The sequence below is a fragment of the Myxine glutinosa genome, chromosome 2, assembly GCF_964187855.1.
Source record: "Myxine glutinosa chromosome 2, kmMyxGlut1.1, whole genome shotgun sequence".
In the NCBI taxonomy this organism is placed as follows: Eukaryota; Metazoa; Chordata; class Myxini; order Myxiniformes; family Myxinidae; genus Myxine; species Myxine glutinosa.
This window is the reverse complement of record NC_136262.1, coordinates 106,158,080-106,177,428: the sequence shown is the minus strand read 5'-3', so window position 1 is coordinate 106,177,428 and position 19,349 is coordinate 106,158,080. Positions and strand designations below refer to the sequence as shown.

Here is a 19,349-nt window from a genome sequence, read left to right as displayed (position 1 = left end):
CGTTGCGATACTCGGGGTGCGTTGCATAAATCCTCGTAACTCAGAGAGGTGTAGCAGGCGGCGAGACATAAGGAAGCTTAAAGATAACGAGCTGAAAACAGACGAACGATATGTCAATCTCTTTCTATACCGAACGGAAATTAAAGTATGAGAGCGGGAAGGCATGGCCTGAGCACTTCGAGCAGAGAGGACTGATTGGACTTAACTTAAAGAGAAAAAATTGGAGCTTAACGGAAGAAGAAGATCCCATGAGCGCTCCCCTATGCCATCCATAATGGTACACTCTATCCATACACCACATCCTCCCTTCCGTGGATGTTCCACGGGTTTCGGCTGGTCTATATAATAATAGTGTAAGGACTCGACTTTGTTATCCCTTTTACGCCGCACCCAGTGATCCGATGCCCACGGCACTAATGGATTTACGATCTACGAACCGCGCTCTTTGTTTATCACATACAGCCATACTCGAAAAATCTGAATTAGCCGACGTTGGGGCCCAAAAGCATCCGATTAACTGCCGATACAACGCCATCTTATTGGTGTCTGCTGGGTGAAGGCGAAGCAAGCCGTCCGCTGATTGGACAGTCGAAGGCGACAGCAAGCCGCCCAATGAGTGGACAATCCTGAGCATGCATTTGTGCCGGTGTCATCGATCGTGGTGTACGCTAACCTCATCAGGTGGGTTTACCATAATTTCTTCCAACCGCGCTCTTTGTTTATCACGTACAGCCATACTCGAAAAATCTGAATTAGTCAACTTTGGGGCCCAAAAGCATCCGATTAACTGCCGATACGACGCCATCGTATTGGCGTCTGCTGGGTGAAGGTGAAGCAAGCCGTCCGCTGATTGGACAGGCGAAGGCGAAAGCAAGCCGTCCACTGAGTGGACAATTCAGAGCATGCATTTGTGCCGGTGTCGTCGATCGCGGTGTACGCTAGGCTTGACTATTACCCCAAACATTGTTTATCCAGAAGTTTTAAAATAATTTCAATCTCTGATACTGCGTTCATTGTATTATATTCCTACTGCTCTGCCTTGACATTGACGCTTACCAATACGCCAGTATGGGGCTAATTCCAGTCGATTTACTACTCCGTTCATTTTTTTAAAGTCTATGGTTCTACTGCTGTTCCTTTCCATTGACACATACCACTGCGCCAGTGTGGCCAGAGTGGTGCTATGCCGATTCCTATTACGAATCCATTCATTTTTCAAAAGTATATCGTAGCGTTGTCATTTAAGTAGATTGCAATAAATACGTTGTTCATATACGCACTCTCCATTCTCATCTTTCTTCCTAACTCTTACTCGGACAAGCAAATCCCCTATGCCATCCATAAATGGTACACTCTATCCATACACCACATCCTCCCTTCCATGGATGTTCCACGGGTTTCGGCTAGTTGTAAATAAAGGTTAAGTTCTGTGCTTGTAAATATAAGAATGTGCCCACCGGCTATGTGTTTAGTTTGAAAATTCCGGAAATACACGGATAGTTGTGGGTGAGTCTGATAGAATAGCTGCTCAACGCATTAGGAGGGACATATCTCGTGTAAAGAATGTTGCACACATGGGTTAGAATAAATCTTAGGGGGATTACACCTATGTGTCACATTAAAAGTAAAAGTAAAATTGAGTGCCAGACTCTCCCGGTCGTTCCGACTGGGGTCGACTCGGGACGAGTCTGGTTAGAGATGGGGGTCGTGTTGTGGTTTTGAGAATAAAGGCAACCCCCCTTTAGTTAGTTGCATCACAACATGTAGCCTCGCTTTAGCCAGTTATTTCTTATTAAATGTTAAGTATAGTCTCCTTCCCAGTGTAAGTATGCGTTGAAGCAGGTAAGTAAGGGTAGGCCTCATTGGGCCTGGAATGCCATGTGCTGGGCCTAGAACAAGTCGAGGAGGCCCGAGGGAGGAGCCGGAGGGAGTGGCTGGTAAGCAGCAACAGCCAATGGGAGCCAAAGGGGAGTGGCCAACAGCAACAGCCAATGGGAGCCAAAGGGGAGTGGCCAGCAACGGCGGCCAGGGGAGGCCCTAGGAACATTCTGGTGGAACTCCGGGGGGGGGGGGCTATAAAACCCAGCCCGGATCCCCGAACTCACTCTCTCTAGCCCAGGACTTTGAACGAGAAACGCTCTCTGCTGCCCTGTTCTCCCTGGCTTTCTCTCTCGTTTTGCCCTCGCTCTCTTGAGAAACGCTCTCGCAGGACGATCTCTCTCATGGCCCTGTGCTCCAACGATCTCCTGCCTGGACGCCCTGCACGTGCGCTTTTGCCTCGCCGACTTCGGGACACGCTGGGCGGACTCCTGTACGCGCACGACTTCCGTCTTCGGGATGTCCTCCGGCCTGACGGGGACCTGATGGGAGCCGCGTATGAGGTCCACCTTTGAAAAGAAGGACATGCCCGCCAACCGGGCGGAGAAGTCCTGGATGTGGGGGACGGGGTAGCGGTCGGGGGTGGTGGCGTCATTGAGACAGCGATAGTCCCCGCACGGTCGCCATCCCCCGCCGGGCTTTGGCACGATGTGGAGCGGCGACGCCCAAGCACTCTCGGAGCGCCGCACGATGCCGAGCCGCTCCAGCGTAGCGAACTCCGCTTTAGCTACCGCGAGCTTCGTCGGCTCGAGGCGGCATGCCCGAGCGTAGACCGGTGGCCCGGTGGTGGGGATGTGGTTGTTCCACCCCGTGCTTGACGGCCTCCGCCGAGAAGGTGGGCCGCGTAAGGGCCGGGAAGCTGGCGAGGAGGCGGGTGAATTCGTCCGCTGCCGGAAGCGTACAAATTAACCTCGCCGGGACCGAACCGCTCAGCAAGCCGCTTGGTGAGCCGCTCAGTGAGCCGCTCAACGAGCTGCTCAGCGCGCAAGCAAGCGAGCTGAACGTGTCAGCCTGGACAAGGCGTCTGTTCTTCACATCTACCAACAACCCATTTGCACAGAGGAAGTCCGCACCGAGCAGTGCCATGGGGACACGAGCGGTTACGAACGTCCACGTGAAGCGTTGCCTTCCGAACCGCAGGGAGAGGCAGCGCTTCCCGAATGTGCGTATGGGTGTTCCGTTCGCGGCAAGCAACGCGGGGCCCCGGCCCGCGGTTCGCTTGTCGGACGTAGAGGCAGGGATAACGCTCACCTGTGCACCCGTGTCGCATAGGAAATGGCGCCCGGACAGGGTGTCCGTTATAAAAAGAAGGCTGCCGGAATGGCCGACGCTCAGGGCCGCTACCGAGCGCCGGCTTTGTAGTTTCCCGACTTGCCGAAGGAGCACGGCGGGCAACAATTCCTCGCCTTGTGGCCAAACCTGGCGTGGAAATGGCACCAGGTTTGCGGCGAAGACGGAGGCCGCGGTTTTCGTGGGCGTGGCGTGGCGGCGGCCACGCGGTGTGCATCAGCCTCGAGATCCACGAGGTGTGGTGCATCAGCATCAGGGTCAGCCTCGGGATGCGCGACGGCCGCGCCAAAACTCGCCTGCGTGTCGAAAGCCGCGAAGAACTTGTCGGCCTCGGCAGCGAGAGCTCGGGGTTCCATCGTCGCAGAACCGGCCAACGCGAGGCGCACTCGTGCCGGCAGCTGGCGTCGAAATAACGCCCGGAATAGAGCGTTCGGGGTTTCGTCGCCCATCAGCGACAGCATATGGTCCATGCGGACCGACGGTCGCGTGTCACCGAGCTTGGGGAGGTCCAGGTGGCGGTCGGCCCATGCGTCCACCGTGAGGCCGAACGTGGCGAGGAGGAGACGCTTGATCGCCTCGTACCTGCCGTCGGCCGGTGGGTGGGTTCCTCAGGACCGACACGACGCGGGCGGCCGTGCCGGGCCCGAGGGAGGCGACCACGTGGCAGTACATGGTCTCGTCCACCGTGACGCCTCGAAGTCGGAACTGGGCTTCTGCCTGCAGGAACCAAACTTCAGCTTGAGCCTCCCAGAACTCGGGGAGTTTGATTGTGACCGCGTTGGTTGCCATTGCTGTGGCGGGTTCGGGTGGTCAGCGACGGCTGACCAGAACGTCGGAGGGTCACCAATGAAGCGCGGTGCTATGCGCGCTACTTGTTTAGCATGGAGGAAGCGGACAACGCGGTAAGTTCAAAGAGTCTTTATTACAAGAGCTCCACTGTAGCACTGGAGCGCTCCGGGCTACGCGCCCGGTGTATATCCCGCGGCCACGCCTACCCCTCGGGCGTGGCCGCCGCCCACTTGGTGCGCGGAATGAGGCCATCACGCCAGTGAGCTTTCGTGTCCGCCACAAGCGCAAGAATAAAAGGCTTTTCATGGTATTTTTACCACGTGCTTCTGCGAGTGGAACGTAAATTCAACCAAACTTGCTATTACTATTAGTCAGTCTTGCAAACCCCGGAAACGTTTCACAATAGTTCACAGCTGAGGACACGAAGCAAGAAATTGTTTTTCACATCAGAGATCTGTGCGAGATAAGGCTTACAGTCGATCTCATGCCATGGGTTCACGACCATCTATCGGAACACGGACCACACCAATAACAGAGGACTTACTGGTATAAAGCTTACCAAAGGTAAGTCGCACATATCCGATCGTCATCGCACGAACAGCAAACGGGGCACAAAGACCATTCCTAAAGATGGAACATCGCCTCACAAAGCGCCAAATACAGCACATTCCAGTCAGGAATTCCACAAACATGAGCATGACGGTGTGAGTTGTTCGAAATGTCATCGATATGGATGCAAATAAATAATAGCAATTTCATATTATAATAATTAAGTCGACAATAATAACGACTTACATATATTTCTGGACGATATCGTCATCTTCTTCTTCAAAATTATCAGCTTTGACCATTCTATCAAGTCGATTGAAATCACAACAGAGAGAATACGTCAGGTGAAACTTGAAAGGACAAGAGGAAAGTATAAATAGATCAGGTAGCGTATATGGATCGCTCTCGGCGTCGTGTGTTTACTTCCGGGGAGTAAAAAAAAAAAAATCCTTTTGAGTTCATGAATGTTTCTTCAACTACCGTAGAGAAAAAATATACCTGAATCTACACTCGTCAAGTATCTCGACATTTTACGAATAATATTCTTTAATTCGGTCAAACCCGTCATGGCGCGTAAACGGACAAAAGAGGAAAATGCCAATTGTGCTTGTGTATACACCTCCAATAGAAGCTTCTTGTTGTGTGATACTTAAAGCGTGAACAAGCTGAGAAAGTGTAGAATAATTATAAGGGTACTGAGTAGAGCGTAAACCTCTGCCAGGTTGTACAGTTTATGTTTTGTATCCAGCTGATAGGCCGGATCTGGATTCGGACCTGAACCAAAGTCTAATCCGTAATCGGCTCGTTCTCGTCACCTAACCAACTCATCCCCCAAGTTTCGTCCAAATCCGTCCATTACGTTTTGAGATATCCTGTTCACAGACAGAGGTGAAAACACATGCAACCTCCGTACACTTTCGGTGGCAGAGGTAAGTGTATGACGAACAGGTAAGGACTAATTGGTGCAATTGAATTATTATTTTTCCCGCCTCTGCTCGCAGGTTTTGCTCCTTCTCTCTCAGGTGTCCGCTGCCCTTCCCATCTCGAGGATGGCGGCGTGTTCTTCCCGAGCACATATGGAAGGTTTGGTAATTGTTACCTGCAGCACCGAAGGTGGACAAGAGGTATGTTTTCACCCCTGTCTATACGCACGATATCTCAAAACGTTGTGGACGGATTCGGACAAAACTTGGTGGACAGGTTGGGTGTTTGACAAGGACGAATCGATTCGATTTTGGTGAAGATCAGTGGGATATAAAACGTAAACTGTTCAGCCTGGTGGAGGTATGCGCTCCACCAGGTGAGTGCTGTTCTAATTTGATTTATTGTAGTGGGATATGATCGACGTGCGACCTCTAAATCAGACCTGCGTGTCGTTCTCAAGCTTGGTTAACGTTAATATAATATAATCATCATGAAGACCGAATTAAATGGCGGGTGTCTAATGAATGAGTACAAATTGCACCCACCCCATTGCAGGTACAGGTGGTGGATGTGGTGACGGCCCTTTACAGGTAGGGGGCGTATTCATGGTGACGCCCCCCTTACAGGCACTGGTCGTGATGACACCCCGTTACAGGTGCTGATGCCCCTTTACAGGTACAGGCTCCACTTCATACAATGCCAGCTCCACGCGAGTGTTAACATACGATCGCAATCCAGGGCAGCAGTAAAACCAGGTGTATCCGCACCTGCAATGCCATAAAGGTCATGCTCTGGGCTACAGGGCCAGATGCCGAGGCTCGCCTGGAAGACCGTACCCTGCGGCGCAGCCTCCTGGCTCTGGGTCTATTCCTCTGCAGCCTGGGTGCAGTGTTGGTGCTTTCGGAGCGGCCGCAAGTACCTGGAACTTTCTGTGCCGTGGGTGCTCTACTATGTGTGGCAGGTCTTGCCTGGAGCGCGTATTACTACTACTCAAAGGTCATATATATATATATATATATATAACTACCCCAATCGCTAAACTTGCACAACCTCATGGCTCATTGTGTGGATGGGAATTCCGTTATCCTGTAAAATGATGGAATCATTAACAGACTTAAAGGAAAATGTAATGTCCGAAGTGGAAATGGCAAACGATCATGAATGGAATCCTGGATGAAAACTTCCTTCGTTCATTGGTGGTGGATTTACTCTTGACCCACTGAATTTGTGGTTTCAGAGTGGTAAACGGATTTGCCAGCCATCTGAAATGAGGCAGGGTTTACAACCACCTCTTTACAAAATCATGAAGTCATTTATGAAATCTTCACCTTTTGCAGGTGAACGTTCAATACTCCAAAAGGAAAACTGGAAAATGACACAAAGATTTCAAGACATCATCCTACTGTCTCGTTTTAGAACTAGAACAGCACTCGGCAGAGAACATACCTCCACCAGGCTGAACAGTCTACGTTTTGTACCCCACTGATAGGCCGGATCTGGATTCGGACCTGAACCAAAATCTAATCGGCCTCTTCTTGTCGCCAATCCAACTCGTCCACCTAGTTTTGTCATAATCCGTGAACTTTTTGAAATATGGTTTTAGTTTTTGGCCCAATCTAGCGATAAAAGCAATGAAGAGTAGAAAAGCGGGAGGGCCGATGGGAGTTGTGGGGGATATGTTGAAGGCAGCGCGAAGTTGGGGTGTGAAGAGAATGACAGAGATCTGTAATCTGGTGGTGAAAGAAGGCCGCATTCCAGTGGATTGGGAACTGAGTACCCTCATCCCTCGATACAAGGGGAAAGGTGACCCTTATTGGAAAGGGTGTTGGAGAGGAGGATAAGGAAGAAAGTGAAGATCGACGAAATGCAGTTTGGATTTATGCCAGGAAGATGAACGACAGACGCGCTCTTTATTGTGAGGCAGTTGCAGGAGAAGTACATGGAGAAGAGGAAGAAGTTGTTTCTTGGGTTTGTTGAAAGGAGAAAGCATTTGATAGGGTTCCACGTGAAGTCGTGACATGGGCATTGAGGAAGTTAGGCGTGGAGGAATGGTTGATCAGAGTAGTGATGGCAATGTACGAAAGAGCGCGCACAGCTGTAAGGATGAACGACGGGAACAGTGGTGAGTTTGAGGGGTCAGTACCAAGTCCACTACTATTTGTAGCTGTGATGGAGGTGCTGGCTCGGAATGTAAAGGAGGGTTTACCGTGGGACATGTTGTATTGTTGTATGCAGATGATGTGGTCTTGATTGCGGAAAGTATGGATGGACTGAAGGAGAAGATGAACAAGTGGAAGGAATGTATGGAGACAAAAGGTCTGAAGGTGAATATCGGAAAAACGAAGGTGATTGCAAGTGGTAAAGCATGTGGTGAGGTGGAAAGAACTGGGAAGTGGCCGTGTGCTGTGTGCAGGAAGGGTGTCGGAGTGAATTCCATTCAATGTACAATGTGTGCTGAGTGGGTTCATCAAAAATGTAGTGGTTGGAGAGGGTCATTAACCAGTGTGGCAGCTACATTCAAGTTTAAGGTGTGCACAGAGGGAGCTGCAGATGGATGAAATGTTGAGATGGATCTTGGAGATGGCGTGAAGCTGGAAGGTGTGAAAACACTTTGTTACCTTGGAGACATGCTGAATGGAAAAGGTGGATCAGACTCGGCAACGGTTGCTCGAGTGAGATGTGCATGGAAGAAGTTTCGGGAACTGAGTGGCGTGCTGACAAGGAGCGGAGTGTCATTGAAGCTGAAGGGAAAGGTGTATGCTGCATGTGTGAGAAGTGTTATGATTTATGGGAGCGAGACATGGGTAATGAACGTAGAGCAGCAACGAAGGCTGGAAAGGGTGGAAATGTGAATGGTTCGGTGGATGTGTGGAGTATCGTTGAGAGAGAGGAAGACAAATGATGAATTGCGAAAGATGATGGGAATAGAGCCTGTGATGGATGCTGTGAAGAGGAACAGGTTGAGATGGTTTGGTCATGTGTTGAGGAAGGATGAAAGTGACTGGTTGAGAAGAGTGATGGAAATGAATGTAGAAGGAAGTAGAGGACGGGGAAGACCGAGAAAGACGGCTAAAGGTGGTGGATGAAGAAATGCGGGCAAGGGGGTTAACAAGGGGAGATGCAGAAAATAGGGCAAAATGGAGAAGATTGTCATGGGGACCGCAAGGACAAACCCCGCTCTAGCAGGGAAAATGGCCTTAAAATGCCTGTTGTTGTGTGTGTTGTTGTTTTTGTCCCGATCTCTCAATAGTGAAGAATTACCTTTAAAATTATCGGATCCGGATTTTCACCAAAATCGAATCATTTCATCAATCTCACACACCAAACTTATCCACCAAGTTTTATCTAAATCTGTCCATAAAGTTTTGAGATATAATGCTCGTAGACAAACAGACAGACAGCAGTGAAAAGATGACCTTCGTCTCTCTTCGGTGGCGGACGTAATAACTTTAAAGATCTTTGAGCAAGCAACCATCCTTTGGTTGTCAAAAAACTCAAAAAAGTGCAGAAGGATTCGGACGAAACTTGGTGGACAGGCTGGGTATGAGACAAGGAAGAATTGATTCAATTTTGGTAAACATCCGGACCCGGACACTAAATATCCGGACCTGGTGATTCTTCTCCATTGTGTTTTAGGGCCAAAAACGATATATAGTAAGGGAAACATATGAAAATCTGTTAACTAAATTGTTACCAAAAAATTTCTTCACCAATATGTTTGTAAAGGTGTGTAATAACATGTGTTAAAATGTTGAAGGTCAACTCCCGTGGGAAACCCAGAAAAAAAGCTGTTGAATTCGGGTACCGAAAAATTATTTTCGAGAATTTTTATTTTTTTAAATCGGCCCTTAAGTAACTTATGAGGGGTCAAATAAGGGTTTTTCATGATTCTGAGTTGATTGTTAACATTTATATTTCACCACAGACACTCCTTTGTGGAAAAATAATTTCTAAATATATCTCATTTTCTACTTTGCAGGACATGGAGTCTAGCAATATGGATGAAGACGTTACTCCACCTGTGCTCAATTGCTTCATCTGTGCACGCTCGGATACACCAGCTGAAAGGCTCATACAGGCAACTCCAAAGGGATACTCAACTTTATTGAAACAAGCAGAAACTGTCGAAAATGTTACTGTTGTGGAACGTATGAAGGAGACTCAAAAGGAAGGAAAACTGAGGTACCACCAGAAGTGTAAAAATGATCTGTACAACAACTTTGTTGCACCACCAAGAAGTCAGCTCGAGCATCAAAGGCAGAGAAAGAGTCATCAAAGTTGAAGAGAAGACGCACTACTTGTGAGTTCAGTTCATCAACTGGCTGCAGTTCTAGAAGATCACAGTCAGTTGACCTCCTGTATAAGGATGTATGCATTCTTTGCAACCAACCAGCCCAGCTCTACAAAAATAATCCAGCACAAGCTAGAAAGAAATACAGAGTGCCAGATAATTTGACTGCAGATACACTGAAGGCAAGCTTGCTGAAGACAGCACGGAGTCGCGGGGATGACTGGGGCACTGAAGTCACTGGACGCCTGGAAGGGATCAACGACTTGGTAGCGGAAGAAACACTGTACCATTTGCGATGCAAACTTATGTTTGCGAGAGGTGACAGTTTGTCCAAGACTGATGAGGAAGGAAAAAGGAAGAGAGGACAGAGGAGTATTGATGAGGAGCGAGAGGCAGTTTTTATTGAATTCTGCGAATGGTTAGACTCAGAATTAGAGCATGGGGTAATGAACATGGACCAAGTCCATGAAAAGCTGCAGGAGTTTGATCAGTCACCAGAGAAGAGCCTTTCTTATTCAAAGCATTGGCTAAAGATAAAACTTCTAGAGAAATACGAAGACACCTTGTATTTCACAACACAGGAAAGAAGGGCAGATGTACTCTGTCTCAAAGATGGCACCGACAATATTCTGCGAGAGCATCATGCTAATCTTGACCATGGAGATGAGAAGACTCAGATCATAAAGACGGCACTCAAGTTCATATCCAATGATATTGCCTTGATTGATTTAGGTCCAAAGTCATACCCCACAACACACAGTATGACTGACATCGATAGTCAGCTGACACTTGTTCCTGCAAGCCTTCAGATGTTCTTGAGACCGATTGTCAAGACAGACGAAAGAGTTGCCGTTTGGGGGCAGAATTTTATTAAGGCCTGTCGACCTCGGTCTGGAGTATTGCCACAGCAAATGGGGCTTGCCATACAACTTGATCATAGATTTGGGTCAAAATGGATGCTCAACAGGTTCCACCGGCTGGGATACACTGAGTCTTACACGGAGACACAAAACTACAAATACTGCTTCCTTAATAGTAGGAGTGGAGATGATGTTCCAGATACTTCTGGCACTCTTGACACCATTGTGGAGGAAACCGATGAACAGATCAATGATGAGGTTGCGGTTGATGCTGCGCTTGAGGATCAATCAGTGATGACAGCCAAAGTGCCAGCCAGTGAAAGTGAATTGTTAAGTAATGATCAGGTGGTCTTTATGGAGGTTGGGGAAACAAACAATGCAGTCACTCAGTTTGTTGGAGACAATATAGATTTAAACATTGTCTCTATTCACGGAAACACTCCCTTTCACTCAATGGGTTGGATCGAAGTCACCTCTCCGGCACCACCTTTGCCAGATCCACAGACAACAGCAGCTTTCCCCCGGGTGAAGTTGAAGGCACTCGACAAAGCTAAGATCCTGAGAGGAACTGAAGTAAAGATTATTCCATTTACGAACAGGAAACAGATAGGAACGAACGCGATCATGTTTCTCCCCCTCGCTGAGCTTTCCTCCTCCCTGGCTCATGATCAGCCACTCCTCACTCCAGGTGACACACTCTGGGCAGCGGGGTGGGTGATCAAAGCCAACGATCCTGAGTTCCCACACTCCAACTGGAATGGCTGGATGAAGAGAATCCATGCTAATGATGCAAAGCAGAGCACACAGATCGAGTTCCTCCCAGTTATTGAAGGAGACCCTAATGACCTCAACACCATCTTCACCACTCTGAAAGAGTGCATACGGCGCGCTGGGGTCGCTATAGTGACCTTTGATCTTCTGATTTGGCTGAAGGCTGTGAATATAATAAAGCAGGCAAATCTACCCGTCATTCCAAGGTTGGGTGGTTTTCACCTGCTGAAGTCTTATCTTGGATCAATGGGTAACATCATGGAAGATTCTGGACTACTAGATGTGATCCAGTTGATCTATCCTGGAAGTACGACAGCCAACCACATCATGGATGGAGGATGTTTTGACAAGGCAATCCGTGTTCACCTCCTCATCGATGCAGCCATCTATCAACACATCATGAAACTTGCCTTCACTGAGGAGGAGCGTGGTGACATGAAGACCTTCATGGAGAAGGTGGCTGATGGGAAGATGGGAGCCAGACACTCAGACCCAGTAGTGCCAGTGTTTGAGCAAAGGTTTGAAGAAACCTTCAAACGACTCGCAAAAGGAGGAAGAACACCTGCACTCTGGGTGGAGTACCACCACATGGTAGATGCGATCAAGGTCTTTATCAGAACCGAGCGACTTGCAGACCACAATGGGCATCTGTCCTGCATTGTTACCAAGATGCTTCACATCTTTGCCGCTGCAGGCCATCATCAGTATGCCAAGGGCGCACGGCTGTACTGTCAACTCATGAAGGAACTAGAAACTTTGCCTGCTTACAAAGACACCTTAGAACGTCTCACTGCCCACGGGAACCACGTTGTCCGTTACTCAAGTCATGAGTGGTCCGGCACATGGTGTGACATTTGCATTGAGCAGACATTAATGAAGGCAGCCAAGTCACAAGGTGGACTGAGCAGAGGAAGAATGAGAAACAGTTTTTCTGGCCACGAATGCTGGGTGCTCACCCTCAGTCACCTGTCTGATGTCAACCGGCGGATGGAGGACATCTTCCTTGACACAGAAGCCACCAAGGAAACAGTGATTCAGGCTGGTACTGCGATTTTCAAGTACATTTACCATGGACGAGATACTACATTGGGTGAAATTCGGTACAACATGTTCTCAAGGAAGGCAGCGGCAGGAGTGATCAAACCAGAGACTCTACCTCCAACAGAGGGTGCAGCTGCACAACATTCACTCCGTGCCTACCTGCAGACCCGGGACTGGATCTTTCTACAGAGCATGTCTCTGAACCCCAGTGACTATGGATGGACAATAGGTGTGCATGGGTATGAGCCAGTTCCAACACTGGACCCCACGGCTCCTGAGGAGCTATTGCAGTTCACGAGCTGTAATTGTCATGGAGATTGCAGCAACCGGCGATGCAGCTGCAAGAAGAATGGGGTCACGTGCATCTCGGCCTGTGGAGTCTGTAATGGCATTACATGCAGAAACTGCAGTCATGATGTTGAGTCTGAAGAAGACATAGACAATGACTGTTGAAACTTCTGACATTGTGAATGAGAAATAACTCTTGAGTATTATATATGTATGTGAAATAAAAGCTACTTTGTGTGTAAATGTAAAAGTGAAAATATAAATGTTAACAATCAACTCAGAATCATGAAAAACCCTTATTTGACCCCTCATAAGTTACTTAAGGGCCGATTAAAAAAAAAAAAATTTATCGAAAATAATTTTTCGGTACCCGAATTCAACAGCTTTTTTTCTGGGTTTCCCACGGGAGTTGAACTTCAACATTTTAACACATGTTATTACACACCTTTACAAACATATTGGTGAAGAAATTTTTTGGTAACAATTTAGTTAACAGATTTGTGAAATATCTCATAAAATGCCCTTACTAATATGGTATGATACATCAAAAAGTTGTGGCCGACTTCTGAAAAAACTTGGTGGAAGAGTTGGGTATGTGACAAGAACAAGGCGATTCGATTTTGGAAGATTCGAGACCAGCAGGGGGTACTGCATTATGGAGCACGTTCACATTATGGAGCACGCTTGAGACGAGAGATCGTATCCTTTCATTGGTGTACGTTATTTGGCCACCCACACACTGGCCAAATTACTCATACAAACCCCTTTCATGGATGGGTAAATCGCATGTTTGATCACCTTGTCACATGAGTACCTTCACTAAATCCATTGATGACAATAGCAAACTCAAGTGGTGGGCCTTGTTAATGGTCAATCAATGAGCTCCCATTCGCAGCAGTCAATCAGGGTTGTAATTTGTTCAGGGTGCCGGCGATAACTGGCCTCCTCCACGAATGACACTGTGGGATCTCTTATATCCCCCAACGTCCAGTGCTGGCAGATGGGTCCTCCGGCTTAATGTGACGGTTTACACCAGGTTATAAACTGTTGTATGACAACTTATAGAGTCGAAATACGCACCGAGGCTGGATGGCTGAAAGGCAAGTGCACATCCCTCTACGGCCTAGTACCTTGGGTAAATTCACCTGCTTGAGCTTAATTTTACAATTGTAGCACTACTTGCAACAGATGGAGACCTGTGGTGTGGATGTGACACAGGTAAGATGGTCCTTCTGTGTCATAGTTTCTTATGCTTTCCATACAGTAGCATTTGAAGGTATGGTATCATGTATAAATCTTTTTTAAGGGACATGGCGTGTCAACATAATGTGCGTGTCTCGTTCAGCATGTGCAGGCATCGAGGAAGAGAGAGTCTGAACAGCGGGATGTTTCCGTCCGGTGGCTCAAGGCGAGGGCAGAACAGGCAGTGGCGGTTAAGAATGGGGAAGAGAAAGGGAGGACGATGACATTGGAACCCGGTGTTGAGAAGACCTCACGGTATGAACTGTGCTAGCTGCCCGGAGAAAGTAGTTTGTCAGGACATATCAGCAGCAAGACTTTTGCTGTAAAACGAGTAATCAGAAAGTCCGTGCACTCTATCCTCCAAGTCTAAATTCTGAGTGTCAAGCAAGTTAGCATCACTTACTTTGGTAGAGTCTTTCGTATGACTTTGCCCTGGTCGGAATAGGAACAGCCAACCTCCCAGACTCAGAGCAGACGCTCGAATCATTATGCCACCCAGTCTAGTACTAGTTTTATAAGCGATCTGCTCATGGTGAAGTCTGCATCTTACTATAATTCACCAAATGTCTGTTCCCAGGTACCGCAAAAACGGCTGAACCGATCGCAACGAAATTTTGGGTGGGTAATCCTGGGACCCCCTGGAGTAAAACAGGTTATATTGTTTTTCCAAATTTTTCCAATTTCAAAATATTCCAATTTTCCAGTTTTTCCAAACAATGGAATAATATTTACCGATTATGAACAGTGATGTGGCTTTTATTGAAATTCTACAAATACTGTTTAGATTTTGATGATTGGCGTGTGATATGATTTAACGGATGTTTATATACAGACTTGGCATTTAATATGGATTTTTTTTTTGTGGGGGTGAACTTACTTTTCAAGATGTCTTAGAACCAAAAGTTCATTGGAATTATGTTGAAATTATTCTAGATTTTGTTAATGTGACCTATAAAAGAAACAAAAACCACATTTGACATTTCGAAACAAATAAATTGATCCTTGAAAGTGATGTAAACTGATATCGAACTCAATTCACGGACAGTACTGTGTTAAACTTCTGTACGTTTTCCAGAAGTATCTCTTTATTTTGCACATTAGCCAATTTTTTTTTAACAAAAACAAAAGTTAAATTACGACTGGGATTACGGACAGTAAAATTACAGTTCAGCACTTCGTGTAACCCCCACGAGCATTCAGGAGAGCACGTACACGTTGAGGCATGCTGTTCACGAGATTTGCCAAGGTTTGGACAGGAATCGCTTGCCATGCAGTGACAATAGCCTGCTGCAATTCACGCACAGAGGTCGGCTGCTGGTCCAAGTGGTCGATTTGACGTGTTAATTCTGCCCACAAGTTCTCTATCGGATTCATATCCGGGGACATGGCAGGCCACTCCATATGCTCTACACCACGGTCAGCAAGAAAGTGTTGGATCATGCGAGCACGATGAGGCCGTGCATTGTCATCTTGGAAGACAACGTTTCCTCGAAAGGCTGCATGAGCAAATGGAAGCAATGTTTCTTCCAGAATGACCCTGTACTTGAACTGGTTCAGGTTTCCATTCAGAAAAACCAGGTCAGTTTTGCCCCCTGCATGAAAAGCAGCCCAAACGGTCACCCCACCACCTCCAGCTTGGACTCTTGGCACTATACAATCTTTGTTGTAGGCTTCATGCACTTGTCTGCGCACTCGGACGCGGCCATCTTGACGATAGACCAGAAATCTAGACTCGTCACTGAAGATCACGTGATGCAGCTCTTTGCAGCTCTTTTATACATGCAGCTCTTTTACTTTAATTTTACAACTTTCACCCCAAAATGCACCTAGAAGCTTATACATGGCATTTTTTCATAAATCCGTCTCGTCTATATCATGGTTGGCGACATATTGAAAGAGACATTCACAAACTGATATTGAAATTGGACACTATCAAATGAGAAATGGTTTTAATAAGACAATGTTTCATACACCATTTATTCTCAAATTAAGTATACATGGCCATGAAGCACAAACATGCAGGAATGCCACACATGTTGTTTTTGCCAAACTACATCAAATTCATACAAGGGGTGTGATCATCACTCTGTTGTTGACAGACACACTGTCTGTGCACCTCAACTCCGAATAGCAACATTTGCATCGTCGAGTTTTGCATTGCTTCTGGCAATCTGGCATGCACAACAAATCATCTCGAGGCAACTTTCTGGGATTGGACTCAGTGACATCAGAATAGGCTCTAGTCCTGAATCACCACGTTTCCATCCCATTTCCACAGGTGCAGGAAGGTCAGGTATGGCACAATGAGCATTTCTCTATACTATGGATTGATAGTGTACTCGCATCAAATGGGAATGAAGAGCATCACTTGTCGGTGACATTGCTTCTGGTTTACTCTTGGAGAACAACATATGTCGTGCTGAATCAACAGAGGTTGTTCTGTGCACATTATATATTCTGCAGACAAATCGCCTCTGCAGATTTGATTGTCTCCTCTGTGAGTTCACCAATGCCCAAGTTGTTCAGCAGTTTATTCAAAACTCAAAAAAAACCCCCAAAATTCGGCTTGGGAACCGGGTTAATCGAATTCAGCATACCCTAGTTATGTTAAAAAGTGAGGTTCCCAACTTTTACCCAAAAATGCACCTAGAAGCTTACACATGGCCTTTTCCATAAACCCGTCTAGTCTACTACCCTTCGTGAAGGACACCGTGGGATCTTTGACGTCCACCATCGAATGTCGGCATACGGTATCCCCGTTTAACGTCCATCCAAGGGACGGCACTCACATTGATGAATCGACCTGCCTGTGAAACTCCGGGACGACAGTTTGTAGCTGGGTCGGGATTCAAATCCAGGCTAGTTAGCTGAATCGAGTGTGCATACCTCTAGCACATCTTAGTCTAGCACATGCACACTCTAGCACATGTCCTGTCAGCACATCTTACGTAGTAGGATGAATGCAAAGTCATAGGAAAGGAGACTGATGGTGTCAGGTGAAGGTCCTATTGTAAGCTGAGTTGTTTGTGGTGAAACAGTGTATACATGCTGGCCTGTTTGATTATAAACAAACACAGCAATGTGAGTGACTCTTTTGAGCTTTATTTGCTGGAAAGCTGTGAAATATAGTATTTGTCATATGGAATGTTGAGTGTTTTCCCATTTTACCCTCCGAACCACCAGGTCCCCTGCGTTTGACCATGCGGAGGATTGTTGCCCCCCTTCTCCTCCATGCCGAACACATCTCGCCCCCGTTGCCAGCATGGAGAGTCTGAATGATCATGCAGTGAATCACAGTGGAGCCAAGTAGGAGAGACAAACTATGGTGTATCCTCACGGTGTATGGACAAGGCCTTGTCTTCTGAGAGGGATCTACAGCTCTATGATTGAGGACTGCAGCGATGATTTGAGTGCAATAAATAATTGGCTTTAACTCGTAGTATTCGTGCTGGGGTTTTGATAACTGAGATTTGATTCCTCATCCTTTAACTTCGTCATGCAATGTTCCCTTAAGTTGGGTCACCTGCTCACAGGGATGGTGTTGTTGGCCCGAGTCTTTCATGAACCAACTGGCCGGCCATGCCTGACGCTTTACTGGAGCAGTTTTTTGTGTTGTTGGTTGTTATCTCCTTATGCGGGTTTCAAATGGGGGAACGGGGTCCTCCCAGGTCTGGGGAGGTATCCACCTCTCCTTTGGTAACGGATCACGATTCCTGGACCAAGCTGTGAAGTTTTCTTGTTCTCAAAGATTTGTTCCGAGGGCTCCTTTTAGGATTGTCACTGAGCCCCGGACTCCCTCCAACTGTCGTGGGTGTGTGTCCTTGGCTGATGCAAGAGTGGGATTTGGTGTGGGCAGGAACTGGTAATTTGGGCAGGGTACCTGTGATAACCCACCGACTATTCGTTAAAATAAAGTTTGGGAATCTTTATGATCCACCAGCTAATGCGAGCCAGAAGGGTCTCCAGCTTAATGTATATTTGAAGGACGACACATTCGTCGATGAAATTCCCTGCCTGTAAAACACCAGAGTGATAGTTTATAGTCAGGTTAGGAATTATACCCATATTACTTACACAAGACAGCTCAAAAGTAACTGTTACCTCTGTGCCATCCAAGTGTCGGACGCAATCCCACAAAATGATAATGAAACGGATTTGTCCACCAAGTGAATGTCCTTCTGGCTCCAGTTTAAAGTCGCTGATTTAACAATACTCTGGAATTTAATGCGGCAATAACTACCAGTCTTTGCTTTCAGTGTAAGCAAGAAGCTGGTGTTATGGGAAGCAAGACGCTGGCACCATGGCAAGCAAGACTCTGGCACCACGGCAAGCAAGACGCTGGCACCATGGGAAGCAAGATGCTGGCACCATGGGAAGCAAGACGCTGGCACCATGGCAAGCAATAAACTGGTGCCATGGGAAGCAAGACGCTGGCACCACGGCAAGCAAGACGCTGGCACCATGGCAAGCAATAAACTGGTGCCATGGGAGGCAAGTTGCTGGTGCCATGGGAAGCAAGACGCTGGCACCACGGCAAGCAAGACGCTGGCACCATGGCAAGCAATAAATTGGTGCCATGGGAAGCAAGATGCTGGCACCATGGGAAGCAAGAAGCTGGTGCCATGGGAAGCAAGACGCTGGCACCAAGGCAAGCAAGACGCTGGCACCAAGGCAAGCAAGACGCTGGCACCATGGCAAGCAATAAACTGGCAAGCAATAAACTGGTGCCATGGGAAGCAAGAAGCTGACGCCATGGCAAGCAAGACGCTGGCGCCACGGGAAGCAATAAACTGGTGCCATGGGAAGCAAGAAGCTGACGCCATGGCAAGCAAGACGCTGGTGCCATGGGAAGCAATAAACTGGTGCCATGGGAAGCAATAAACTGATGCCATGGGAAGCAATAAACGTGCCATGGGAAGCAAGAAGCTGACGTTTTTGGCATTAACCCTTCGTCGGAGCCTTTTTTTTTCTGTGACAACATCAACGTCTTGCTTCCCACGGGGGTAAGCATACCTCAATCAATGTTCCGTTGATTTCATCCATTGCTCTACCTGTCCACCACCACAGACCAACGTGAGCCGACACAAGCAAGACTAGTTCTTCATTCTAAGGTTTCTGAGAGCAGGTAATAGTGTAGCAGCATAGCAAACCTGTTGTGCATTTTGTGATACAAGCACCAAATTTGGCACAAATGTACATTAATATGTTGCGAACATTTTCGGATATTGGGCCACTTGAAATTCCGTAATTTTTTTTTTCAAATTTTTTCAAATTTCGTAATTTCAAATTTTTCGGGTGACACCGTCACAATTTCGGTCTTCGAGGCCGGCCGATATAGTGGGGCGGCTTAGCCCAAATATTCAAAAGAATTGTGCATTTTGTGATACAAGCACCAAATTTGGCACAAATGTACATTAATATGTTGC

General features: G+C 47.3%; 2 protein-coding genes across 2 annotated transcripts in view; one reads left to right on the top strand and one right to left on the bottom strand.

Annotated features, from left to right (window-relative positions):
• Positions 1-4,940, bottom strand: part of R3HDM4 (R3H domain containing 4) — a 35,560-nt gene extending 30,620 nt beyond the window's left edge. Inside the window, exon 1 of the mRNA XM_068107550.2 lies at positions 4,753-4,940. Within this exon, the coding sequence (XP_067963651.2) occupies positions 4,753-4,808 (56 nt within the window). The 5' untranslated portion in view covers positions 4,809-4,940. The remainder of the gene's footprint in view (positions 1-4,752) is intronic.
• A 451-nt stretch (positions 4,941-5,391) lies between these two features.
• Positions 5,392-17,362, top strand: LOC144890629 (uncharacterized). The gene is made up of 4 exons (XM_078771380.1): positions 5,392-5,435; positions 5,508-5,630; positions 14,027-14,178; positions 17,107-17,362. Exons 2-4 carry the CDS (start codon positions 5,556-5,558, stop codon positions 17,231-17,233), a joined length of 354 nt encoding a protein of 117 aa, XP_078627506.1. The 5' UTR covers positions 5,392-5,435; positions 5,508-5,555; the 3' UTR covers positions 17,234-17,362.
• Positions 17,363-19,349: the final 1,987 nt, after the last annotated feature.